At 35.8% G+C, this 27,746-nt stretch overlaps 1 protein-coding gene across 3 annotated transcripts in view; it reads left to right on the top strand.

Annotated features, from left to right (window-relative positions):
* The window catches only part of LOC110447124 (centrosomal protein of 135 kDa-like), a 41,398-nt gene extending 16,700 nt beyond the window's left edge, over positions 1-24,698 (top strand). The window contains exons 1-22 of one of the 3 annotated variants that reach the window (XM_021492591.1): positions 409-565; positions 8,746-8,874; positions 9,371-9,607; positions 10,217-10,282; positions 10,908-11,058; positions 11,697-11,962; positions 12,292-12,417; positions 12,782-12,874; positions 13,172-13,234; positions 13,385-13,558; positions 14,406-14,483; positions 15,248-15,399; positions 15,749-16,019; positions 16,214-16,269; positions 16,518-16,686; positions 16,804-16,914; positions 17,921-18,106; positions 18,873-19,082; positions 19,443-19,645; positions 20,017-20,121; positions 21,043-21,198; positions 21,598-24,698. In XM_021492591.1, the coding sequence (XP_021348266.1) occupies positions 8,785-8,874; positions 9,371-9,607; positions 10,217-10,282; positions 10,908-11,058; positions 11,697-11,962; positions 12,292-12,417; positions 12,782-12,874; positions 13,172-13,234; positions 13,385-13,558; positions 14,406-14,483; positions 15,248-15,399; positions 15,749-16,019; positions 16,214-16,269; positions 16,518-16,686; positions 16,804-16,914; positions 17,921-18,106; positions 18,873-19,082; positions 19,443-19,645; positions 20,017-20,121; positions 21,043-21,198; positions 21,598-21,721 (3,087 nt within the window). In that variant the 5' untranslated portion in view covers positions 409-565; positions 8,746-8,784 and the 3' untranslated portion in view covers positions 21,722-24,698. Of the gene's footprint in view, positions 1-408; positions 566-6,080; positions 6,275-8,745; positions 8,875-9,370; positions 9,608-10,216; positions 10,283-10,907; positions 11,059-11,696; positions 11,963-12,291; positions 12,418-12,781; positions 12,875-13,171; positions 13,235-13,384; positions 13,559-14,405; positions 14,484-15,247; positions 15,400-15,748; positions 16,020-16,213; positions 16,270-16,517; positions 16,687-16,803; positions 16,915-17,920; positions 18,107-18,872; positions 19,083-19,442; positions 19,646-20,016; positions 20,122-21,042; positions 21,199-21,597 lie in introns of those variants that run through there. The other 2 variants (XM_021492592.1, XM_021492590.1) reach the window with 2 other exon arrangements.
* Positions 24,699-27,746: the final 3,048 nt, after the last annotated feature.

Here is a 27,746-nt window from a genome sequence, read left to right as displayed (position 1 = left end):
ATAGATTTCCTTTCTGCTGTAAACTTTTACCTAGCTTCAGCTATCTCAAGTTGTTTGGGCCTATTATGTACACATACATACATATTCCTTTTACATCTCCGGAAAGGCAATCACTCAATACAGTTCAATAACGCTATCATTTGAGGCCAGTTGAGGCATGTCGTGATGATATGTTTAATCTAAATTTCATTTCATTTATTAAAAACAAAGCAATATAGAGAACTTCTATAAAAAAAGACTATTATATAAATGTTAGTCACAATGGAGGTATTTTGTATTGACACTAATTAGATTTTTACCTGAGATTTTACTGAATAGAACTATTGATTAGTTCCCCATTTGGGCCCCATGGCTGGCTGATAATACTGAATGAGGCATGCTACAACATGCTTCTCTTGTAGTAAATATAGTAAAATGTGCCTAGAGCGGGAACACACATTCCCTACTGCCTCTGTAATCTGCTAGGGGACAGGATTGTAAACTCGCCGCCACCTTCTATCATTTTGGTCATTTGGAGTTGAGGTTGTGCTTTTGGACATTGAAACCTGACCATCTTTCTATATTGGTAAGTATAGAAATATTGTGTTAAAGCTCATTAGACAATAGGTTTACACCTGTCACAGGTGAGACTGTAAACAAACGGGTGAGTGGTCGGTACTCACCAAGCCTTGATTAAGGCTGGTATAATAGGTGCCACACGGATAGGTATCCTCAAAGGACACTTAACACTTGTACCTAGATAGTGGATCCCAAGTCTCAGTACTTACTGATGTCTGAATATAACATAATTTGTACATGTCGCCCAACAACAGTGTGTGTATACCATTGTAGTATTATTGATCCTGTGATTGTATACCTGCAGCCTTAAGTTGAGCAATCCTGTTCAGGATCAATTAGCTGGTGAATTAATTGTTAATGAATAGTGCAGGTGTCTTGTCACAAGGTCTCCATCTGTCGAATAGTTAACCCCTCCCCTCTGCCTCGAAATCGGTAAATCATAGTCGGTCCAAGTCGTTACTAGTTTGATGAACAGTGGAATTAGTTATTAACCGTACATGTATTTCTATGTCTGATAAGGTAAATTGTATTTCTATTGTCAGCATAAAGATCCACTGTATTTCTATCTCTGGTAAGAGATATACTGCCTCCTCTCGCGATTTAACCTGAGACTTATGGTTTATAAGTTTGACGTTCTACTGAATGAGTTTTTTTGAGAAATTCTTACCCCAGTTGAGACGATAGAAAGTGGTTAGTATTTTACTAGGGAGACATATAAATGTCTAGTAAAATACAACGTACTGTATGGACATCTTTCACACACTCTATCAAGATACATTCTATCTATACTGTTCATTTCTATATAATGTACTGTTTTTTACGTGTACACTTTTTGATTTTGAGAAGTGTTCTTTGCAAATTATTGTGAAAAAAATAAATAAGTCATGCAGTTTTGAATTTTCAATTTTGAGACGGTTAGGTACATATATGTATGTAAGTATTTCTTTGCTACAGAAATGCCACTTTTCGTCTTTAATTCATTTTTTCTATATTATCGGTAAGAGTTATTAAAAAAAGCATGGACAATTAATGGCTATCTAATGTGACTGGCTGTAGTAAGACCATGATGTGTTATGGTGGACGTGTGTAGAATGTAACCATCAATACTATATATATAAGCACAATTATTGTCGACACCTTACATTGACAGGTAATGCTGACTTAAGGGCACCTAGCTGTACCATTAGTGGGTTGAGCTTTGATCCATCATAGATCAAGCATACTGAAATATGATTTTAATGTTCACATTGACATTATCCAGCAGTAGAATAGAAAAGACTCCTTGAAATAATAATCAGATCTTCAGTTCTGGGGTGCAGATGATATTTAATAAACCTGAACAATTTTACTGACTGAAATTATATGCCTGAGGTAACATGAATGACTTGTAAGAAGCTGTCAACAATACCGTAATTTAATATGACTGGAAAATGTCATGTAATTTAGGTTTGAATTGATGACTGAATGTTGGAGGTTTAATGGGTTGTTTATTTTCAATTATTAAGTGAGAATTATTGACAGTAATTTTGACTCGATAACAGATTAAATGTCTGTGTGCTCCAGCCAAAGTCTTGGATAGATCCCAAAACCATGTCATTATATCTCCTCAAAGTTTGGTAATATAGAAAAGTTTTGAATAAGAAAGGCATTCCGATTACCAGTAGTTTATATGGCATTAAGTTATCTTTACAACATTTAGATTACCTTATGTTCAATCTGTAGATAAGAATTTTGGTTGATGAGTCATCATTTCCAATATCAGAATGAAATGAAGAGGCGATATATTATATATAGTAGTATTTTCTGAGAATAAGTCAATATTGAAATCCCCCGATGGAAGCATTTCTTGTACATGTATTAGTAATATTTTCATAACAGCACATTTTCGAAACTAAAAACTAAATCAAGGCTCCAAATATTGCTTAAACTGTAAAATTTCTGGATTGATGTAAATATGGTATAAAATGTTGTAAATAGAATCTTAATTATAATCAGTTATGGCAGTTGAATTTTCTTATGTATTATGTGTCCATAAATGATAGGTGAGGTGTCTTGACCAAGACTGGCTAATTGGTATCTACTAACGAGATACTGTACCTGTATAGTTCATTGTTTTAGATACACCTGGTTGATGTATTAACCCATACTGTTTGTTAATTGATGACAGGTTAAACAATACCTGATTTAGTGGTATGTGTACATTGTAGTTATTGTACTGTGTGTAGTAAAGTACCCCACTTAAATGTCTAATGTTAAACAGTGTGACAGAGACTGTCATAGGTATAGCACCACTGACACTAACTAAAGCTAAAAGGACTGTTGATCTTTGTACTTACTTATGGCCAGTAGACGGTCTAAAGTCCCCCATTATAAAGATTTGTTTGCTTCCAAACTGAATTAAATTAAATCTTCACATTTTCCCTTGAAGTGATCAAACATTTTATTGTTGTTACACCCTTGTCGATGTAACAATTGATTTGATGGTGTTATTACACTGAAAAAATAGCTATGTCATAAAGGGTTATCCAAAAAATGACAAGAGAACACCAAAGTATAACCAAAATAATGAATCAAACTCAAAATAGATAAAACTATGGTCTAATATGAACAAAGGAAAAATTTACATGTAGACTTTGAAAAAGTACAAGGAGAAAAAGTCCAGATGTTTTGGAAGGGTAAACGTCTTCTGCTTCGTTGACGACACACACACCATGCATGTAAATATAGGTCAAGTAATGTCACATCCTCACATTGAGAAGTTGGGTATAGGGACAACAAAACCACAGGGCACACTAATATAAAACAGTGACCTTCATATCACACAATGAAATAGCATATTACCCAATGAGATCAGGATGGCGACCATGAAATCTGGTTACATAGTCTACATCAACTTGCATCTTTGGAAACCCTGCGATGTCAGTTTGTCCGCCAGCAGTCAACATCTCTCACAGAAGTCCTGATATTCGGTGCAGAATACCAAATTTTGAATACCAAATCAAAAGGAACATGTTAACACCATAGGTAGGGGAAGCAGGGTTGTTACTATCAAGAAACTGAAAGTTCATGGTCAGAAAGTCAAAATCGTTCTGCTTATCATACAGCTTATAAGTAAGCCATCTTTGTTTGTCATTTTGTAAGTGACTGTGGAAAGCAGCTGCAGTAGAAGTGTCAATTGTATCCTTGATTTGAAGTTCAGAATTGTATATATACCATCAATGTGGTCAATATATTTATTGTTAATTCTTTGAAAGGATACTTGTAAAAAACTATTTGTCTCGCTATTAAATAATGAATCTGCTTTGCAAGATTTCATAATTGAACTTCAACTATGTATACACTGAACTTGTTATTGCTCATAGATTTTCTTCTCCTGTTCAACATTAGTCTAAATAAAAATGATTAAAAATTTGCTATTTTAAAAGTACAAAATGTAGGTTAGTTTTGGTTGTCTGGGAGGTCTTGACCTATCTAGTACAACTTTTGTATAATCACTTTATACCACAAGTGACAACTAAACTTGTACCAATTGTAGCAACTTTCTCAAGAAGACATTATTTCTACAATAAAACATTCAGTCCGTAGTCATGAGACATACATGTATAATAGTGGATATCTTGTTTCCGAACAGTGTACACCATGTTTAAATAATATGACCCCACTTTCAATATCTAACTGGGCTTTTATTTCTCCTCGATAAGTCTTGTTTATGACTTTAGAGTTTAAATATTTGTCCAACATATATGCCCACAAAAACATTATCCACTCTTAGGAATTCCTATATTTCGGAGAGACGGTCATAAACTGGAATTTAAACAAGAATTATGTATACAGCACCTCAAAGTCCTAGTATAGCTCGGAGAGAAGACCTAAGTCTAGTTTTAGTACGTATAGTGACGCTGCGTCAGACATACTTCTGGTCAGGGAATCCACTGTCCATTGTTAGGTGCAATGTTTAAAGTTTAGTCAGATTTATTGAATGTGCATTGTACATGTACTGAATACAGTCATGCTATTGTAAACCATACCCAGCCTAGAAATATTGAATGATTTAACAATGAGTGTTCCAACCTTAACTGTGTTCAGCTAATGTACATTGCAATCAGACTTGAATGATCTGTTACTCTGTATTACTGGTGGTAATAAACCTACACATTTTACAAGAGATGGTCGTAACTTGGGAGAAGTAGTTTCTGATAGGGTTTGAATTATGGGTATAGTCTTTCTCATAGGGTTTGATAAATAGGAATTACACTTTACGAGGAGGGTTTCAGGGGTTTATCAAGTGTTTGGGGAAACGGACCATGGGATGAAATTTTGAGGAAAAAAATCATCATCATAGAAACCTTTTTTGGAAAACTTTGATGACCATTATAGCAACAAATACTATCTCATGCATGCAGTGTTTTGTAGAAGATTTGGCATCTTTGTTGAGACTTGAGTAGAAAATATGCCACACTTTTAGTTATGTGTATGTATGACCTTTCTGATGAATGTTTATACATATACCGTAATCATGAACATTTTAAGGCCAATATGATGGTAGCCTACAAATTACATCAGTAAATGTACTGAGCTACTCTACAAACAGGGCATGATCCCCTCACCTATGTAGTTGTCAATAAACAGGCTAGGAACAGATTTTATTTAGAATTCAAATGAGGCCAGTTTGTGGAAGTATCTGAATGTGTTATTCATATAATCAGAATGCATAAATTTGAATGTAACTGTATTGCTAAGACATTCCTGTCCTGTACCAGTATTGGTAGATGGTGTGTAGAGTCATTACTAAGGCTACAGGTGTTTGGAGACGATGGTTTCAGTCCATGTTTACTGTCCCTAGTATCATCAAACATTGTTACCTAATATTATATTAAAGTGTCTCAACTGCCATTTTTATCCAGACATGTGTTTCACTGACATTGACTCTCAGAAATAAGAAGTCGTTAGGGCAGATGATGGAAGGGAAGCTGTATTAAAAAAAGGCTACAAAGCACAAGTTCAGACAGCAAATAAAACTGCTGACAAGCGTTTAAGGATTACCCAGCTGAAAAAAAAGTTACAAATTTTAAGGAATTCAATACATTTCTGTAGTGCAAGGTTGTCATTTTTCACTTCTGACAAAATGGTCCCCAATGCAATAATTTAGTTGTATAATGGGTCAGTAAGATTTATAGGAGAAAATATGCTGGTACCAGGTTTGGGTGAACTTACAGGTTAAGTTGATCAGTTTGTCTATTAGCCACAGTCCTGTGTACACGTTTACTTGTGCTATAATCTCTTTACCTGTTGATTGGGGAGTTATCAGGTAAGACCTGCCACAAATTCCAATGCCAGTGTGTGACATACAGACTGCTTCATTAATTTATTAAAGTTCTCCACAATGAGTCGGTAAAGAGATTCGATAAAAATGGTGCTTGATCAAGCCTGAGTCCCTTTAAAGTTCCAGACCAGGTATAACACAGGTATATAGGGTGCATGATAAAACTGCCGCGTATTCAGCTGAGTTAGTTTTAAAGCTCCAGGGACTGTATTGGGTGTGTGGAATATATATAAGGCATGTCCCACCTTGTCCAGGCACGTCCGGGGACTCTAGGATCCGGCCTTTCCCCACTCTCTGTACATTATACTTTATACTGATTAGTATACGTACCTAAAGTACACCTAGGTTGTATATGCTGGCCTGAAAAGTGAACGTCTCCATGGAGCACCTCAGGTAATATCATTTCATTTGGATATCGTTTAAACAAAAAATATTCAAAAAGCAATTTTTGATTGATATGGAAGGTTTATGTTAAGAAAGAAAATATGTTGTAGAAGTGCTTAGATTGTGTCATGACAGAGATGCATAGCAGCGATATTGTCTTCGTGACGTCATTATAGATTTGTTCATGTCATGGGTTCATGGCCATGAAATAGTCTTAATAGAATTATGTCAGGGGTTCATAGTGTTAATATTTATCTTCATGATGACATATTCCAGGCAACTAACTGGAAATATATACTGAAGCATGACGTTTTGATGAACATAACATGCTGGTTTTATATTTGAATTCAACTGACAACAAATCTACTTAAAATTACATTTTATGATTGATCATAGAAATGCCATTAAGCATTACTGTTAGCACTTGATTTTGTATCCATATACTTTGTGCGTGTGTGTGGGGGTACCCTGGTATTTAACACTGGTTTTCCACCTGGCTGATTTAGCCCTGTGCTGTTTACTGTATAGAAGAGAAGGCTGCCTGTACAATAGGCCATTGTCTTCTTTATGCAGTTGTCAGAATGATTTCGAAACCATACATATTTTATCAGTTATGTTTCACAATATGGCTACTGAGCCAGAAAACCCCCAGGTACTCATTGTAGGACTGATGGAACTAACTACATTTCCTATGGCTATCTAGTTATATGACTCAAAAATCAATACACAAACATCATTTGACACTTTGTTACAAACTTGTAGTGGTTCAACTCGACACTATTTCATGAAACATGCCGATACATTTATAAGGATAAGTTTCAAGTTTTACCTTTGAATTATCCCCTTAAACCCACAATAGACTCCCTCGAGGCAGTTGAAGGGGTATACATATTCTATATTAATGTGGTCTACTGTAGGAGAGGAAATGATTTTGTTTACCATACAGTTCATGTATGAGTTACATAGGTGTGTCGTTTTACAACAAAACGATTGTTCGATCGTCACTGCAATTTAAGCTAGAAAGGAAACTTATTAGTTTTCAACATAATAACTTTTTTAAGCTATCGTTTTACACACTAATTGTGTACCTTTAAATGTTATAAGTTTAACACCACATAATACACAGTTTGTGTACACTGGCACATGTGTCAACTCAATACTTACTAGGTAAACTTTGAAAGTGATTGGGCAAAAAACACCAGAAGAACGTTTAAAATTTCTACTGCTAGTTATCAATGTTCACTAGTACTTTTGTGGACTGTATATGGGGAAATGTTTTCGCAAACAAGATATGAATTACTACATTTGAAGGGCGAAATTAACTCTTGATGGGTATAGATTTTACTGATGAATTAAGAATATTTAACTGGGCTGAAGTTTCCTAGTATGTATGGATGCTTAGATTTCATGCCTGTGTTTTACGGATGTTTTTATTCATTATAATCAAGAAAAAGATATTTGAAGTTTAACTTCGCATTTGTTACAATTGTGATAGTAATTATTTCAAACTGTATTGAATAGTATAACAGTGATGTGAAAGTCTGATCGAAATATTCCTGAAGCAAAATTGCACAAATATTACTATGACACTGGGTGATTGTATAAATGTAGCTAGGACACCCTCAAGTCATTTATAGGACTCTTACTGCTGGTCATTAGCACACTCGTAAAGAATCCAGAACCCCGGTGACGCACCAGTACATGAACATCTTTGTAGACCTTCCTCTTGAGATTGAAGTATTATGAATTCTGAGTCAATCCTGGTCTAACATACAGGTGTATGGCAGATTTACAGTGTAATACACCCTTGCACACGTCCAAATCTTCATTTGCATACCACACATTTTCAAAGAATTGACAAAGTACAAGTTAGTGTCCCTGGACCTGGTCCTGGTTCTGTCATAGACATACTGTTGACTGATAGGGTACAAAAAGCTAGTAGCTGATTGGTTCAATGTATTCTATTTACTTGAACCTATAGGATGAGGCACAAGATATTTCTGTTTATTAACGCTGTCTCCCATCAATATATTACACAAAAATCAATGATGGCAAATAAATAGAGTGTATATGTAAATAATGTTGATGTTTAACTCGTCCACCCCTGAAGACACATTTGAACTCTTCCAATTCAAAGGTTGGAATAGCTCATTATGAAATTTCAGGGGTGAATGAGTTAAATACTTGTATTTGAATATCTAATAATTAGAAGATATTAACATTGGTGTTCAGGAGATGACTATAGATACAGATGACTAGGATTCTGTATCACATCTCTGTAGATGCTGGACACACACAATTCCACTGTGCCTGAGTTGACCTTAACCCCCTAACTCCTTGGACTATTTCAGGAGTTGTTTCATGTCATACAAAGTATTATCCAAATAGAACATGTATTTTCGATTTTTATAACACAGGGATTGGTGAAGATCATCAGAAAAGTGCTTTCTTATATATATTCCTTGTTTTGTGATTTGTAGGTTGAAGGTCGTGACGATGAGATAGAGCGCCTCACCAAAATGTTAGACGGAGGCCGACCCTCGGACGTGGTGGCCCTGGAGGCCAGGAACCGCGCCAATGAGAGGATGATCTCTCACCTCAACATACAGGTATATATCACACCTGGACTCACAGGTTATATCTTTTACCTCTGCATACAAGTAATAACCCTTATCTCAGCATACAGGTAATAATTCACCTCAACATACAGGTATATATCACACCTGGACGCACAGGTGATATCTTTTACCTCTACATACAAGTAATAAGCCTTACCTCAGCATACAGGTAATAATTCACCTCAACATACATATCTTTTATTTATACCTTAATTTACATTTGATATCTTCTATATCTACATATAAGTAATAACCTTAACCCTTACCTCAACATACAGGTAATCAATCACCTGAACATACATGTAGCCTGTCATACAGATTCTTCTTCTTTGTACATGCAGGTAATTTCTCACCTGAGCTTACAGGTAGTCTCTCACCTATACATATGCATAGTATCTCATATGTAAGCACCTTGACTGTGTAAAGGTCATATATTTCATATTGCTTACCTCATTCAGAATCATTAGAGGTCTATTTCTGTTGTCAGATTGACTTCCTCCAGCAGAAGACGAGGGAGATGGAGAGGAAGCTACAAGACAGCAACAATGAGCGTGACAACTGTGACTCACAACTGTCTAAATTCCAACTGAAAAACCGCGAACTGGAATCACGTAACCGAGAATTGGAGTATGACCTCAAGGATGTTGACCTGATGGCCAAACGTCTTCAAGTAGACAAAGAGGATGTTGTCAAAACAGCAGATCGTGAAATGGGCGAGGCAAAGGTAAGAGAATGTGCAGTGAAAAAATGAATGTATAAACTTTTATTGTTGCGGTCAATAGTTATAGATTAAATACAGTGTCTAAATAAGGTACATTGTATTAGTACAAATTTAATTCGGTCATTTGGAAAAGACTTATGTGCAGTATAATTGTTTAATATCACAGGGCTGATATTTTGTGTTTATAGCCAAATCTATTTATAGGAAACAAAATCCATTAAACCTACCAGTCACTATCATGTCATGTTATTTCCTCAATCCATGACATCATTTTCACTGGGTATTGATACTAAATTGTTTGAGAGGACTTTGAAATGTCTGCCACAGTTTTTCACTTTTTGTTTTTGCTTCCCTGTAATGAGAATAAGTTTATCGTGAGGAAGTACATCAGTCGATTAGTATCTGTGAAGGATGAAATACTGTGATAACACTGGGATTTTACCAGTGAAGGGCAAAGATTTGACCGGGCTGCCAACATTTTCCAGTATACAACATATTTTTGGTCAATAATCGAAATATCAAAAACTTTATTCTTTTGTAACCTAACCAATCTAACTCCAAGTGGTTTGGTTTTAAATGTGAAACATAACGTCTTTTGATTTCCTTTGGCAGGATGAACTAGAAAAGTCGAGACATGAACTAGAAGACCTAGACCTGAACTTGGCTCAGTACAAGGCAGTAAGTAGACACATGTCAAATAATAAAGAATAGCATGTAAAAAGTGTCAGGGCATTCTTCTAACTCTGATTTTAAACAAGCATATATATTTCAGAAATATTGATTTTCACAAGGTATCTAACCTAATGTAATAAACAGTGTGCCTAGCCATAGAAATCATCACAGTGTTCAAAGCTTGTGACTGGAAGTGTAATTAGAACTAATCGGAATTTTATGTCATGGTGTCTAGATATTTTTTAGACATTATTTTTCATTAGCAAAACATAAATACAAAACACTTTAAGATTATTTACATTAATGAAGGTACAATGTTAAAGATCATAATTCAGATTCAGGGATTTTGTTAGAAAGAAAAAAACATATATACACAAATATAAGAACAAGACTTTGAAATGAAAAGAGAGAAAAGGCAACTGACTATTTTTAATTTTTATTTTGAATACAAGATTAAACTGCAATACTTTTACAAAATCCACTGTGAGCCCTGTTCAGAAACCACCTGTGTACATGAACAAGCCAGTGCTTAACTCACGACTCAGTGTCAGTTACACAGCATGTTATACACAACTGTTGCTTTAGCTTCATTAGTTTTTGAATATTAGTAACCATGGTGATTGATTTATAGGAGGCCCAACGAATTACCAAGGACTTCAATGATACCAAGGCACAACTTGCCATAAAGAATGGTGACCTGCTGCGCCTGGAGGAATTGCTAGATCGTGTCTCTGAAGACAAGAAGCGACTGAGCCACCGTGTTAATAAACTTATGTCAAATGGTAAGTAGAACACTTACACATCCGGGAGACAGGCAAGAAGTGTTTATTTAGTGTAATGGGAACACCGTCTATTGTCAAAAAACACAACACTAAGATATTGAGGGTGAAGATGAGGAAGGCGTCTGAATCTGTTGAAACACAACTCTAAGATATTGAGGGTGAAGATGAGGGAGGCGTCTGAATCTGTTAAAACACAACACTAAGATATTGAGGGTGAAGATGAGGGAGGCATCTGAATCTGTAAAAACAAATCCAGAAGAAGAGATGACCAGACAACATCAAATGGGGAGTCCTGGAAAATTTAGTCCAGTTTACAGGTTTCAATCCACAAGGTTGGCCATCATCAGAGCATTGTACAGTTTCTGTTACTCTCATGGCCAGACTAGTGATAACTCTCATGGCCAGACTAGTGAATTCCATTAGGAATCCATCAACTGGGTACACAGAACTTCACTAGAGGGCGTTGAAACTCATTTTCCTTTTCATATGTTAAAACAAAGTAAGGAAACATTTATAGCTTCAAACGGTCCACTAACTATTGCACTGTAAGCCAAGAGATGCAGAAAGGTGTATGTTTGTATGTTTGTTAGGTGTTACTTGTAATAAGTTAAAATGTACTCTCTATTGACCTTGTACAGAGAAGGAATTAGTACTGGAAATCGAAAAACTCAAGAGGAAGAATGGTCCTGGTGTTGGAGGCAAGAAGACCAAGACACCCAGCAAACTGGATGCGTTCATACGCAGCATTGAGGAAGAGAGGAACTATTACCGGGATCAATCAGACGCGCTCCAGAAAATGTTACGCGGCGAGATTCCATCACGAGGACGTAGCCCATCCCATTCTCGCACCTCTTCCCGTTCTGCCAGCCCTGTCAGAGAGGTCTCATCCAAGTCTGGCAAACAGGTAAAATTTCACACTTTCAGGGTGTATTTGATGTTTACAGAAGTTTTTACTGATAATGTATATACCGTAAAGGGAAAAGAAAGTAATGTGATGTTTTCAAAATTGTGTAGTAAATGTATTTATTAAGGAATGTAAAATTGTGTAGAATTTAAGAAAATTTAAAAAAAAAATGGATTTTTATAATTTGTCCAGTATTATGAATATGTCAGTTCTTCATTTCAGAAACATAGAAATGATTTTCTTTTATCTTGCATGATTAGTTAATGCTTTTATGTACATTTAAATCTGAATGCACATTTGAGTACCATATGTTATGTTGGTTGTTACAGACAGTGGCTCAGTATGAGACGATCCTCCGGGTCCTGGAGGAGGAAAAGGACTACTACAAGAAAGAATATGAGGTCCTCAAGGCACTCAAAAAGTCTTCCTCCTCGGCCAGAGCCACACCCACAAAGGTAGGTAGACACCCCCCAACACCCTACCAACTCACAACTTAGAGATCTACTGACTCAACATGCAATTATAGACTAGCCAATAATGTTCCTTATAGCTTATTGTTTAGAAGTGACCAGTATTGTTTCTTGTTACCTAATGCATTAACTATATCAATGGCATTTCCTGAATGTTGTTGCGGGTAAACCAAACACACAATGCAAAAATATAAAGCATACTTTAAGCCCCTTCCAAAAGTTAACAGAGTAGAAGTTCTGTCCCTATTATGAACAATAGTGCTTCTGCTCTTCTTTTTGTGTAAAGTGACCCATGAAATTACTAGTTACTTACTGTTTAAACTGACCAATGCTTGTTACTGTGTTACAGGGATTGTCAGATGACCTTGAAGTATCCAAGTTGGTGCGCGAGAGAGATGAGATGCGGGCATTATTAGATAAATTTGAACGTCACATGGCAGAGGTAAATATCAATACTTTTTGAAAGAAAATTAGGAAAAAAGTCTTTAAAATATATCGAAATTTAATCAGTGACAACATAGTATGAGTATTGTTAGAATTAGGCAACTGCCATGCATTGCATTCAATAATAAAAAAATGACTCAAGATTCTAAAAATCTTCTCACTGATTTACATATTTATCTGTTAATTTAAAATGTAAGGTAAACAAAGGTTAGTGTATTTTGATGCTGTTATAGTTTATTTGACAGATTTCTTGTCCAGTACATTCTTGACCTTGTTTTTACATGTTATTTTGTAGATCCAGGCCAATGTGAAGGTATTGACCGCTGAACGGGACAAGCTCAACACTATGTATGAAGAAGTTAGTATCATTTTGGGTGTTCGCAGTCAAACATTCAATTTATATAGGTTTTGAAATAATATTTTTCCTGTGAAATGACGAGGAAACTGGCTAGAAACAAACATCCCTTGTACTTAAACGTCTAACTGTCATATCTTATTATGTTTTCAGTCTAAAGATGAGCTCCACAGGGTGAGGAGGGAAATGGTGCGCTCACCAAAATCTCCAAAAACATCTCTAGCAGCACAGGCAGTACTAAGACGCGTGGAATGTGAGCGTGACGACGCAGTCTCTGACCTCAGGCGCATGACAACAGAAAGAGACAGTCTGAGGGAAAGGCTAAAGGTGAGAGGTTAGAGGTCAGGGGTGGAGGTCAGTGGGTTATAACCTGTAAACCTGACAGGTACAGATACACAAGGGAATAAAAGTGTAAGATGTCAAGCTTAAGTATACAGTCAAACGTTCATCTGGACACTTTGATCCCCAGAAAAAAAAATCAGGATAGAAGAATTTTTGAATAGAAGATGTATATGTTACCAAGGTTTCTTATATTTCCAAGTGCCTCTGCTATAAGGAATGTGACCATCTGTTCCTGTTAAAACTCTTCCAAATCTAGAATGGGAATTTCTAGATTAACTTGTATACTATGAATTGTGGAAATCTCTTTCGACGATGAGTGAGTCTGCATTGTGGATTATATTGATCAACATAGCCCAGATAAATTAGTTTTGACTGTGTACAAGACTTTACCAATTATACTGTGTCCAAGTTAACTCCCTTTGCCACAAAATGTCCTTCAATCTGTTAATTCTATCACATTTGTGGTCAAGTCTTTTGTATTTATTGCGGTTTCTAAAAGTCTGATAGAGGGAAGTGTATGTGTTGAGTGATGCTAGAACAGGGATGCTTGTTCAGTGGGATTATCTCAAGGTTACAACACAAATACATATCTCAGACTTTTTAACCCTGTTATGGAGTGAATGTCCGATCAGGATTTTGTCCATTCTAAACAAAAAATAAGGAGTTTCCCTCTAAAAACAGGGAATTTGATTAAGGTATCATGACATCCTTGAATTTATTCAAGTTTTAAGGATAATACCGGGTAAATGTTGTTTTCAAGGGTATTTTCTGTTTTCTGTTTTTATGTAAAAATTAATCCCTTTCATTACAATTTACAATGAAACTGTTTCAGATTGCCACAGAGACGTCGCTTTCTGATCGAGCCAAGCTTGAGCAGAGGATTGAAGATCTAGAGTCTACCATCTCCACTGTAAGTACTCCTTGCTGAGGAAATGTGCTTAATAGATCATTTTACCTTTGTGATATAGACATAAATCTTCACTCAAGGTTAACATTTTTGTAGTTCAGAATTTGTGTCACAGGGAGATACTCCCAAACTAAACACAGTGATAGTAAGTTCTATTCTGTCATTTACCTAAATGTACTGGGTATGTGAGCTTTATTTCCAGTAATACAGTATACTGTAAAATATTTGCCCCTGTTTTATTGTCTCCCTTGAATCAATGAAAGGACACAGGTGAAAATAATATTTAGGCAGCATTACTAAAAAACGTATGATGGCTATAAAACTCATGCATGATGAATTTTGTTTATAAAGAACAGGGGGTGAAAATTTTCACTGACTGAATACAGTCACAATGATCGACCATTGTACAGAAAAACACTATACTGCCATCATTTGGCAGTAACATCTTATCATACTGGCACCTTTAAGCATTAAAACCTCTTTTAGGCATTATGCCAGGGAGGCACTATTATTATTATCATGTAGCTGATTGGGTCTGAAATGATTGCTAGAATGTATAGTCAAGGCTGGGGATGGAAAAAGTAAATTGTGGATGGTGGAGTTACACAAACAACTTTGTATGAAGCTGTAGTCTAAATTATAGGGTAATGATATTTGCTTAGACTACCAATACTTGCAGGACTGCATTCTGATAAAAATGGAAAATGTGTAAATTTAGAAAAAGGTTAGTGTTGTGGAATACTGACAGAAAGTTGACTACTTATCAGGTGGATGTTGAGAAAAGGGAGTTTATTCTGCGGATATCCACCATAAAGGAGGACCTAAGGAGCTACGAAGAACAGGTGCGAGACCAGGCCATTCGACTGACGCAGGCCCAGGATGACGCTTCACAGTCACGTGCCACTGCGGCACAGATGAAGTAAGTCCTGTCACTGTAATGCTTGTCTACAATTGTTATGCTATTGTCTCATGTACCCTTGACACAATGTAAAGGTCAAAGGTCTGTGTCTGATATTTATAACATATCAGTAACAACATGTTCATCTAAGGGCACTTGTCAGATTGTTTTGATCTATTCTGCAGAGACAGAAAATTAAATATGCAAAAATATGTAGCATTAATTAAAAATTGACTCAGTTTAATTTTTCCTTTACTTTAAACACATTTTTCTTTTTAAACTCTAGGGTATTGCTATATTTGTTTTCTTATATTTGAACTCTAGGATGTTGTTGTATTTATTAAATTACAACTGTTTGTTTCCACATCAGGATGTTGGCAGAGGAAACTGAAAAGTCACTAGAGGAGACACAAAAACGCCTCAACAACAACGAAAAGAATCTCCACTTACAGGGGAACCGTAATGCCGAAGTCGAGGATCGCAACTCAGAGTTGTCCCGCTCAAACCAGCTATCACGTGAGGAAATTGCCCAACTGAGAACCACCATCAGTGCACTGGACCGCGAGAAGGATTCGCTTCAGCATGCAGTGGATGACAAGACGGAACGGATGGCCAGACTCACGGACGACATCTTACACAAGGTACAGCTCTGTCACACACGGTTTTAGTTGGAAGGTTAAAATTAGCTGTTACAGGAAGTTGTTAATCTTATCTGAAATAGGTAAAAATTGAATATACTAAGGATGTGGAAGAATGAATAACTAATTTATTTATGATAATTGTGTTTAAGTCATGAATGAAGTGTGTTATAAGTAATCCTATATTTGTTTTACAGGAGAAATTGATAGGTGATCTGAAGATACGGGTCAGTGAGCTTGAGGCTCAGAGAGAGTGAGTATAAACTATGTATACTTTCACCGATATGTATTGATGAATAAACATAGATACACACTAATATAGCTACTGGTTAACCTTCTACAGATCAGTACTGACCAACTTCAACAATTTGAAGATTAATGTCGATACTTAGTTGAAGTTGTGAGCTATTTTTATTTTCTTGAAGTTCATAATTTTTCTCTAGATTAGAGTTTTCTATTGCAGTACTACTGAACTGTTTACATGTAACATTTTCTCCCCAGACATGCCAATGAGAGCCACAATATGAAGGATCGTGAGTTGAAGAGCATGCGTCGCCAGCTGGACTGTACAGGAGAGGACTTAAGTGAGTCAAGTCGTAGCAAGGACATTGCGCTTCGTGAGAATAGGCGTCTGCAGGATGATCTTGCCATCATGACGAGAGAAAACCAGGTCAGTTCAGGCCAAGCCATGATGTTGATCAGTTGATAAATTGATTTGAATAAGAATGATTGTCCAGTAAAATTTGGCAAGTAGGAGTTAGCTAATGTTCTTCCCTTCTTTTTACAGAAATTAAACCAAGAGTTACAGGACACCCTGGATGAGAAGGAGTCTCTGAAGGGTCAGGCTCAGGATTACATGCTGGAGGTCAAACGTACAGAGGAACACCTTTCCAACAAAGTAGTTATTCGTTCTTCTGACTCGTATTAGGCTCTGCTTGTAGAGGGTGTAGTGTCATCATGTATAGTAAAACCTTGATATTTGTAACAGGATTTAATCTGAACCTAAAAGTGACAGCTGACACATGAGACACCAAAACCATAATATACTGTACTGGCTTCTGTGTTGCTTGCAAAGCAAAAGTAACATCAAGAGGATCACACAATCGGCATCAGTGGGTGTTGTCCTCACAAATGGTTTCCATATGATAGCTCTTGAAGGAATATGTTTGATTTTCATGAAACTTTCTACACATATCTATGATGTCAATTACCTGTTTAAGTTAGATTTGACCCAAGTCTGAAAATCAATATGCCCACCAGTGGCAATCCTTTATTTCATGAAAAATCACATAGTTTCCATGCTGCTGTGATGTGATTAATAATACATCAGTAAATATATGTGTACATTCCATTCCTTCATCATGGGTTAAGTGTGTTCAGTCATCATTTCACCTAAGCCGAGGCAGGCGACACATTTAGTTCTTGTACTGCTAAATGGTAAACTTTAAGTTTTGCCCCAAAAAGGTGAAAAATATGTATATAAATGCTTATCTTGGCTATCAATAAGAGCATTTGAAGCACTATGTGTGAAACTGGAGCATGCCATTTCTTAGATAAAAAACAAAATTAAAAACAAATATAAGAAAAAATATCAAAGTTAATTGTATTTGATAACCAAATTACAGGAAATATGGTTTCAACACTGGGGCATAGTGTTATATAACACCAACGTGGTGTTAGTAATATGGTTTTGATAGAATTCCTCTTATGACATAATGACTGAAATTGTCAGAAATGACATGAGTTGCAATGCTGCTTGCATTACTCTATGGCAGCAGATGTGCTTTAAATATTTAATTTCACTTTTAAAACATGCAGCCTCCATCATTATAGTAAAAGTCTGCTGGACAAACGTTTGAAGTATGACAAGGCACTATATCGTCCTGTATTGTTTGTCTGTGCAGGAACAAGAGCGGACTGACCTCCTTGACCAGTACCGGGCTCTATCTGTGGAGGCAGAGCAGTACCAGACATCCACCCACCAGCTAGAGAGCGAGGGCTCTAACCTTCGACTGGAGATCATGACAAAGGACTCTGAACTAAGACGTGTCAGGGACAGGCTGGATAATATAGAACGTGAAATTCAAGAGGTAAACATAATTTTGTGAAAGAATGTTTTTGTCAGTTTGAGGATACTCCATCAATTAAAGAAAAGTTGAAATAAAGTTGAATCATCTCAATTATTAATTCTTTTTGTATTTATCGTATAAACGTTATGTGCAAAACCAAGCAAGAATTTCTCCTGATTTAGTTTAAACCATTTTTTATTCGTGTCAATTAACATGTACAATAACAAAATATCTTTCATTGTGATGATTGGTCATTCTCATATCCTGATTTCATAAACAGAATTGTGCGATACCTTCTCCTTGTGAAAAATTTATATACCTACACTAGAGTTTGTTATATTATCATAATCTCAGATCTGGGGGGTTGTAAGCTTGATTGTAATATGTTTAATATATTATATATATAAGATTTTTCTCACTACATTCGTTGAGATTTTTAGAATAAATTCACTTGACCTCACATATTCAAGATGAATTATTTACTATAATTAGCCTTCGGTTACAAGCTAACCGAGGGGATATGCAATTACAATAGCATATTTTATATAAGTAACTTCTGTTTGTTTATGCATTTTGTATTGTATTATTGTCTCATGGTGACTGTTTTTCTCTGTTTTATGTTGTGAAATGTAAATGTTCATTTTCCTGTCTTGATAAACGGGCAGAGTGGCCTGAAAATTTGACAAATTTCTTTGTCTGCACTGTCATTATTACTTCTTTGCCCATATATTATATATACAGTATATAATTGATGCCAGTATATGTATTATCAACGTCTATGTTCCAGCACTTGAACGCCCAGCAGGCATATGAGTTGCAGATTTCCAGCCTCACAAGATCCGTGGCAAACCTGGAGGAAAACCTGCGTCATGCAGAAGAGGATAAACAGAACCTTCTGGTTGATTTGGCTGCTGTCAGGGAGCTGTGTGCCAAACTTGAGTCTACAAAAGACTCCCTCCAACGCCAGCTTACCTCCGCCAGTCTGGACAAAGAGCAGGTAGGGATCCCGTCAGTGTGGTTAGCAGGTAGGGATCCCGTCAGTGTGGTTAGCACCATGGGACTTTGGAGGCTGTATCCAGCGGTCTGTCTCCATCACGGTTAAACATGTTAAACACAACCACTAACATTTCATTTGTAAGAACATGTACGGTTGATACATGTAATAATGATATATTACAGAAATTAAGGTTGATATTACAAAAAAAACACCATTAGGAAATGTTGTAAGTGACATGTGGGATCCTATACAGTAATTAAGGCTGACACCTGAATTGTGTGTTTATTAAATAAAACCAAAAATGCCTTCTGTTATAGTTAATTTAGATACGGCTATCTGATAAACCTTTTCCACTTGTAGCTACAGACAATTATGGAGGACATGCGTCAAGAGACCGAGCTGCTGAAGAGCCAGATGACATCAGAGAGGACGTCGGTGAAGAGTCTGGAGGGAATTCTACAGTCCAACAGGGAGAAGGAGTTCCAGTCACAGCTGGCCACTCAGGAGAAATGTGCCGAGATACAGATGCTGAGGGACAGGCTCTCTCTCAATGAGAGCAAGATGTAAGTATATGGAAAGGTAGAGTGACATGGTAAGGGTTATTCATGTATGAAGTATATGTGAAAGGTGAGCAATCTCATTGTCCATCAAATTGATAAAGATGTTATGTCGTTGATCAGCTTACCACCCATACTGTTCTAATTAAATTCTCTTCCATTCTGCAAGAATATTTTTTTTCACTGAAATAAAACTGTTCAATAATGCAATAACTATTCACATTTAGAAATAGCAACTTAAAACAGCTGGTTTAGAAATCTTTACAAACTTACAATTTCTATATTCAAGTTGTTGCAAAAAGAACATGAACACACAAAAGCCACTACCTTTTTTCCTTGTCTGAAATATGCGCTCATGCTTGTATTCTTTGTTCCAGTCAAAGCTCAGGTCGTGAGATTGCCAGTCTCCGAACCAGGAATGTGGAGCTGGAAGGAGATGTAGAGCGCCTTAGGAGGTCGCTTACCAGTGAGAAGTTTGAACGGTACTTACAATGTTAATCCTATGGTCTTATAATGGATACTACCCTGGGATTATACATCGGGTAGCCTTACTTACTATAACCGATTTCCCTCACACTAAGGCATTATATAGAGCCATATTTACCCAAATAACCTACCCTCACACTAAGGCATTATAAAGAGCCATATTTACCCAAATAACCTACCCTCACACTAACTGTGATTTTGATTTTTGCACAGTATGAAGGTTCCTAGTTATTTCTTGTAAGGTGGATATATTGGACATGCTTTAGTGAAAGTAATAGAATTAATTTCATAGCACTCTTTACTTTAAAAAATAAATAAATATAACCCTGTAACAACTTTAAAGGATGATGCATGCTTAATGTAATAACATTTTTCATTTCTAAAAAAAAAAAAAAATGAATGCTGGCACACATGATAACTTAGGATTCTAAGAGAGCAGCAGTCAACTGGTACAGTGATAGAAGAGACATGCTAGCTCAATGTCAACCTATTTGGTTTCCCAGTTTTATTTGGAGTATCAAACAGACGTTGCCTTGTTAATTTGTACTCAATGAATTTTCCCAGGAAAATACAGGCAAATCTAAGAAAAATAACATTTGGAAAAAACCTTGTCTACAACTGAACAAAATCTTTCATTGAGGTTTGTTTGGTACAAGTGGTAAAGTAAGAAATATTTCAATATTTCATTTAAATTAAAATTTACTTAAAAATTGTCCTTTTTAATGACTTTCTAAAATATTTTGTTTGTTTTGAAAATTGGTTGAAAGTTTTGTTTTTATTTTCAAAAATTTAGAAACCAAATTGTGAATATACATTGGAAAAAAAGTTGTCTAAAGGTGAAGTCAAGATATAATGTTGTGCTAAGTACTAACTTAACGGAGTGAACGCGACTAATTGTTTGCTATCTTGATTTACAGAGAGAGAGCCATACAGGAGCTGAGGAGACACGGCCTGACACCCCCAATACCTACAATGGAATACTCAGCTTCCTATTCTTATTCAAAAACCACAACCCTTAATAGTCTGACATCTTCAAGGTCAAGGTCAAGGTCAAGGTCTCCCAGCCCTAGAAGGTCATTATCCTATAGTGTGTGTGGTTAATAATGTGTAATCATGAGCTGACAACTTCTAATAGAACTGATAGTAGTTAGTGATATTAACAGCTTGCTACCAGTTCTACACTCAAATTATTTCAATTTTTTGAAATGCTGAACCAGCACTAAAACAAGTTTTTAAATTGTGGAAATTATTTTTGTTATTTTTTTTTCAATCTTTTTTACAAATTGTTATTTTGTATTATCATATATTTAATCTTGTGTAGATCAACCAGAAAATCAACTATCATATTAATTAATTTATTTATGAGTTAATACATATTTTCTTTAATGACAAAATAGGAATTTCTATTTGAAACTGCGTTCCTAATTCCTTTAGTGTTCTGATATGATTGTATGTGGTTATTCTTCTGACAGGAGCCAGAGTCCTGAATCGTTCCGCAATTCGACGGGAAGGCGCAATCTCACACCTGAGCGTCCTAGCTACCTAGATGATCCATTAGAAACTTCACTTAAAGGCCTTGGGCAGGACTATTCCTGATCCTAGATGGACGCTAAGTGGCTAATTGATGCTGTGATGACTGGATCACTTTAATGATATGTAATGATGGTAATACATTGTATCAACATCAACACCGACAAAGAATGGGAAAATTAGCCAGACGTCATAGATACAAATATCACAAAAGCATAGTAATTTTAAGGTTTTTTTCTCTTTCGTTATATCAAATATTTTGTATAAGAAAAGTAATGATTAAGAAACTTAATTGGTTGTAGTATAATAGTACACAGAATGTCTGCGGCCTGTACACCCTGTGAGAAACATTGTCATTCTTTTTCATATTTTGTACAATCTTCAGCCAGTAAATAATTAATGGTGTGGTATGTTCTGTAGTGGAATTGATTGAAAATGAAGGTTGTGCTCTACGTTGAGTACATATGTAAGTTAGATATTCCCCTCCTTTCTGTATGACTCCAAATTATAATATTACAAAATGAAAGTGCAGCAAAAACTATAGCAAAGTGATACAAATATTCCAGTCTGTCCAACTCCAGTTAGATTGACTTTCCAGTTACAAACTATCAATTTTCAATCATTGATGTTAGATTTATGGAGGTTAAATGAAGTTTGGGTGTGATTATAAAGTAGACCTGATGCCGTTAATTGTTTACATCCTCATGCATTTTCACAATCCACTGCGGAAAGATCGACATAACCAAATGAGATCCATTTTAGATGATATCTGTGATATTGAGACCTGATCTTAGTCATATAAGTGCTTGCAAATCACATGCTAGCCATGGCATGAAGAGAATCTGGAGCTTTGAAATGTTTTGTGTGGAGTTGTATGTGAGACTCCTGGTGGAGGGGACCAATGATGATGTGTTATATGTTGGTTTATGGCCGTCTACAACACACTACCACAATGGTGTTGGGTCATGTTAGCGACACATTTATAAGCTGTGTGTAGCAAATGTCTACCGAAGATGTGGCTTCCTCCCATACAGACACACAATGATCCAATAAAATGGACCACATCACTGTAGTGTGATAGTAGTGGAGAATAAGGTACGTAAGTTTATTTGAAATGAAAGTGTCATCCCTAAAATCTTGCAGTGGACTTGCCCTTTTTGTCAATATGAGCTCAACCTTATAGCATATGTGTGTGTGTGAAGAGCAGACCTGTTGGTGAACATTATGATTTAGTTTGTTAATGATATTGATCTGACCAGGTGATGTACTCATCGGGACTGTGTGAGTTACCTCCCCTTGTCTACTGAATTCTATCTTCCATCAACCAGCATTATATGATACAGATTTTTATAAGCAACTGTGATAGATCTGAATATAAGTTACATATGTTATAATTTTTTTAATCTTTTAAAGTTTCTAATTTTCAAAAATATATGTACTTAGCATACATGTCCGTATATCTAGGTAGCAAGTTCAGTGTTATTGAGATATATGCTACCTTACATATTATACCTGAGATTTTTGAAGTCATTTTTCTTATTAATACTGTAATGAGCATTATTTAAGAAGTCAGAACTGCTTGAAGTTTGTCAGTTGCTGCAATTGATGCATTCTTAGATACCTTTTAAGTGTGTCATCAGTAAATGACCATCCAGAACAATATTGTACAGGTGAATTAGAGTGGAACTCTTCAATTGTTTAAATAAGGTAGCATGTGTCTTTAAAAAGATCACAATGATAAGTTGGATTTTTCTTTTTCAGCAAGTTGAATTACCTCATCATTTGATACAAACATAGTATAATGTTATTCCTGTTAAGTGTACTCAAAATTCCTTGCGTTGGTTTGCAGTCATCATTATCAGATCTGATACTGGTAGTTTTATTGCAAAGTGTTTAATTTGATTTTGATGAATTGTATGTTATGAAGGTTCAGTAATGAATTGTTGACTGAACTATTTGACTTGGGACTGTGTCAAAAAAACTAACAAAACGTCATACACTGTCAAAATCTGTTTAGTTGCTTGTAGGTATAAGATTATTTATATTTCATGAATTTTATAAGCATTCAACATGAGCCTTGAGGCTAATGGGGCCTTAGATATTGTTGTATTGGCAAGAAATATTCGACAGAATGAACATGTCTTATTCATTGGATATTGTCACTAAATAGTCCTAGATTTGTAATATAAATAAATTCCGTCCATTCCATATAATTTATTACTTTCTGTACTCTGTCTATTTATGTATACACCATTATCTTGAATGTATTTTTTTTTCTTCTGATTTTAATGCCTTTTTGATCTGTAATCCTAGTATGTAAGTGTCACTTGATTTTCTCTGATCTAAGTTATGCACACTTTGATATCTATTAACTATAGAATAATTTCAACGTCCATTGTTCATGTACTGGTTAAACACTGGGAATTTTAGGCAAGATTTGCGTTGTGATTTTCCCAGTTTAGAAGTAGTTAGTTTGGTATATATTTTTATATATATGTATGCTGAAAGTAATACCAGTTCTTTGATGAACTTTACATAAAACCATATAAAATCATGACATTGAAGAAATATTTGATCTACAGAAAAATTTACATGTACTGTTTGTTGATGACAGAAGTGTTTTAAAATAATTTAGAAGTACCAAGAGAAATTATATACCATACATTCTCAAATTTTTGTCCCGTTTCTTTTCTTTATAATCTTCATGAAGTGAACCATTTCCAGGTATATGTAATGCTGTGGAGTGTGTCGTGGATGTGCTAACGTTTCGCCTCCATGAACAGTATTATCAGATCCAAAACTAGTTTTGAAATGTTCTTAACAACTATGTTGTCATATTGGATATCAAATTCATTTTGCAACATAACATATATGCTTTCATGGACCTCTGAATTTTAAAGAAAGCTTTCATATTAGGGAATATTCCAACAGCCCCAATTAATGTAATGGATGTTTTAAGTTATTCTACAGGCACAAGTACTGTAACAGTTTCTATGTATAAATTAGGTCTGAGCCATAGTCAATAAAATGTGCATAGCCAGGAGATTTGTGTTGTGTTGTTTGTGTATTACTGCAGATAAAGACACTACAGTGGTCACTGCTAATTGGAAAAGTCAAAACAGAGATAGTGTGAGCATAAACACTGTTATTGAGGCATGCACCCACACCCATGGTTATTTATGTATTTACACTGAAAGAACCGAGATATTTACCTCTGATCTACATTCTAAAATTAAGATGCTAAGTACTGATTTTTTCAATTCTTTGGTATATAACAATCGGGTTGTACTATTGTTTCAGTATTATACCATCATGACCATTTAATAGCAACACCTTTTGTATTGTACATTATTACATTAAGACAACAGTCCTTTCAATTTTTACCAATCCATGATACAAAAAGTTCAGGTATATATGTCGACCAGAAGCTCCTGATATTTACAACCTATTTCCCTTGAACCACGATCTTGTTGTCTCCCTTCCCATCACAGATTTGTCTCCCATTAGATCAGCTTGTTGCTTCTACAGGGGTATAGCTTTATGCAGAAATGGTACATGCTAAATTGTGACATCATAAAAAGGGAATGGAGGTTCTAGATACCAGGTTCGCTGCAGTTGAATTTTTAGCTTTTTTGCCCTCCTTGATGAGGGTGAATTTATCACTACAGCGACCATTTGTAAACAACATAATATCCATAGTAATTAATTGTGAAAGGCAATTTTATTATTGGGCTAAAATGGATTTAACTATTGAAGGGCAAACATTTTTTCATTGTACAATATTTATGTGCCAAACGTGAGTGTTTTTTTTTTTTTACAAATTTGCTGGATTATTGTTTATGAAAGTATGACTGAAATAATGCTGGAGAAAAATGTTCATCCTCTCAGTCACACCTTCAAGGTAGGGAAAGATTATCTTAGCATGATGTCTGTTTTCTGACGAAAAGAAACTATATGCAGTGAAACTTGATTATTATACCTCTACTTTATTTACTCAATATAAAAGTAATTAGTTAAATTGAATATATCCCCACTTTTGCCCGACTGTTTTAGTCCTGTGTGTTAGTCTGGGAACTAAAACACACCTACACTTGGGTGCTTCTGCCAAGCAAATCAGGCGAGAGGTGGGCGGAGCTTGTTACCGAACTCAGAAGCAACGCGCAAGGTGGGCAGAGCTTGCTACCGAACTCGGAAGCATTTGGCTCCATTGCCATCAAAAGGGTAGTTGGGACGTGAAGCTATACAGCTTATGGTTTACAAATATTTTCTAGTTAAAACTATCTCTCCAGTGTGTATCGGTATAATAAAAAGGTTAAAGTATGGGGTTGAGGGATAAAGCACGTTTCTGGTGTCCCTTGACCATGCCTATTTCCCTCAACTTCGTCTCGGGAAATAGACCTGGTCTCGGGACACTTGAAACTTGCTATATCCATCAACCCCATACTTTACTGTATACTACTCTGATCTCTGTAGATTTTATTTTTGAATTCTCTGCATTCCTGGAATACAAAATTGTCACGGCAAAATTGATGTCTGATCTGCATGGGCCACGGGATGAAACAAGTTTCACTAGTTTGATCCTTTGATGTACATTACAATAATTGAAATGTTCAAAGGACAGGTTATCAGTCTAGCAATTGGTTAAAGTTTTTATACCTGAAACCTATCAAAAAGCTAACCTTGTGTACATGGATTTAGACATGTTCATTCAACATTATAAATGCTGTTATCCCATTTCTAAAGAAAATTCCTTATAAGACCTGTATACCGTACTAACATCCTGTCAAAGCATTGTCCCGATAAAGGTAAGCAACTTTTCCACTGCTTTCAGAAAATACAGGTAGATTTTAAGAGCTGTGTAGGAATAAAATTGAGAATATTCATAACAAGAAGTGTTTTAGAAAAGATAAACGACAGGAAATGAATATAGTGCTGCACCAAAAGAGCAAACACATTTCAGGGATAAATCTACACATGAGTCCTGTACCTATCCAATTTTGATTTGACCCATAGAATTTCTGAAAATACTGAAATTCAACATGGTGGGACCCATGTCTTTTAACCATGATACAGTGGAAAAAGACCCATACAAACTAATTGTAGATTGATCACTGACATTTTCCGATTTTCTAGGTGAAAACCATGTTGAAGGGAGGTAGCTCGCAAACACAGTACGTGTTTTACAAGTTTCTGGTATATGTATTTTTGTGTCGTTTCTTATAGAGCTGAATACTATTTAGTGTTATTTTTGTGTCTTCTAGATTCAAGCATAAACAGCTTTGGTAGAAAAACGGAAGGAAAATAGTTGAAAAATGCTTAATCTTGAAAGTTGCAAGTTCCTTAAGTTCAAATCATCTCCCTTTAGTGTTAAATCCAAATTGATAGCAGGGATGTATTGACAACGTTTGTAGATGCAGTGTAGTAGTATTTTTAGGTCACCTGGGCTTTAGCTCAAGTGACCTATTGCTATCCGTCTTCGTCCGTCGTTGTGCGTCGTCCGTCGTGCGTCGTGCGTCGTCCGTTAACATTTAACATTTCAAACTTAAAGTCAAGTTCTGCTGGGCCATTTGAACTGAAACTTGGTAGGAATGATCGACTCATGGTCCTGACAAAGTGTTGTTATTTTTCGGGTCGATCAGATATCCAATATGGCCGCCACGGCCGCCATTTTGAAAAACTATTTCAAACTTAAAAGTCAAGTTCTGCTAGGCCGATTGAACTGAAACTTGGTAGGAATAATCGACTCATGGGCCTGACAAAGTGTTGTTATTTTGCGGGTCGATCAGAAATCCAATATGGCCGCTACGGCCGCCATTTTGAAAAACTATTTCAAACTTAAAAGTCAAGTTCTGCTAGGCCGATTGAACTGAAACTTTGTAGGAATGATCGACTCATGGGCCTGACAAAGTGTTGTTATTTTNGGCCGCCATTTTGAAAAACTGTTTCAAACTTAAAGTCAAGTTCTGCTAGGCCTATTGAACTGAAACATTGTAGGAATGATCGACTCATGGTTCTGACAAAGTTTTGTTATTTTTCGGGTCGATCAGAAATACAATTTGGCTGCCATGGCCACTATTTTGAAAATACCTAT

The sequence above is a fragment of the Mizuhopecten yessoensis genome, unplaced genomic scaffold (genome assembly GCF_002113885.1).
Source record: "Mizuhopecten yessoensis strain PY_sf001 unplaced genomic scaffold, ASM211388v2 scaffold3229, whole genome shotgun sequence".
Classification (NCBI taxonomy): domain Eukaryota; kingdom Metazoa; phylum Mollusca; class Bivalvia; order Pectinida; family Pectinidae; genus Mizuhopecten; species Mizuhopecten yessoensis.
Note: the sequence above shows the minus strand (reverse complement) of the source record. Positions and strands in the feature narration are given on the sequence as shown.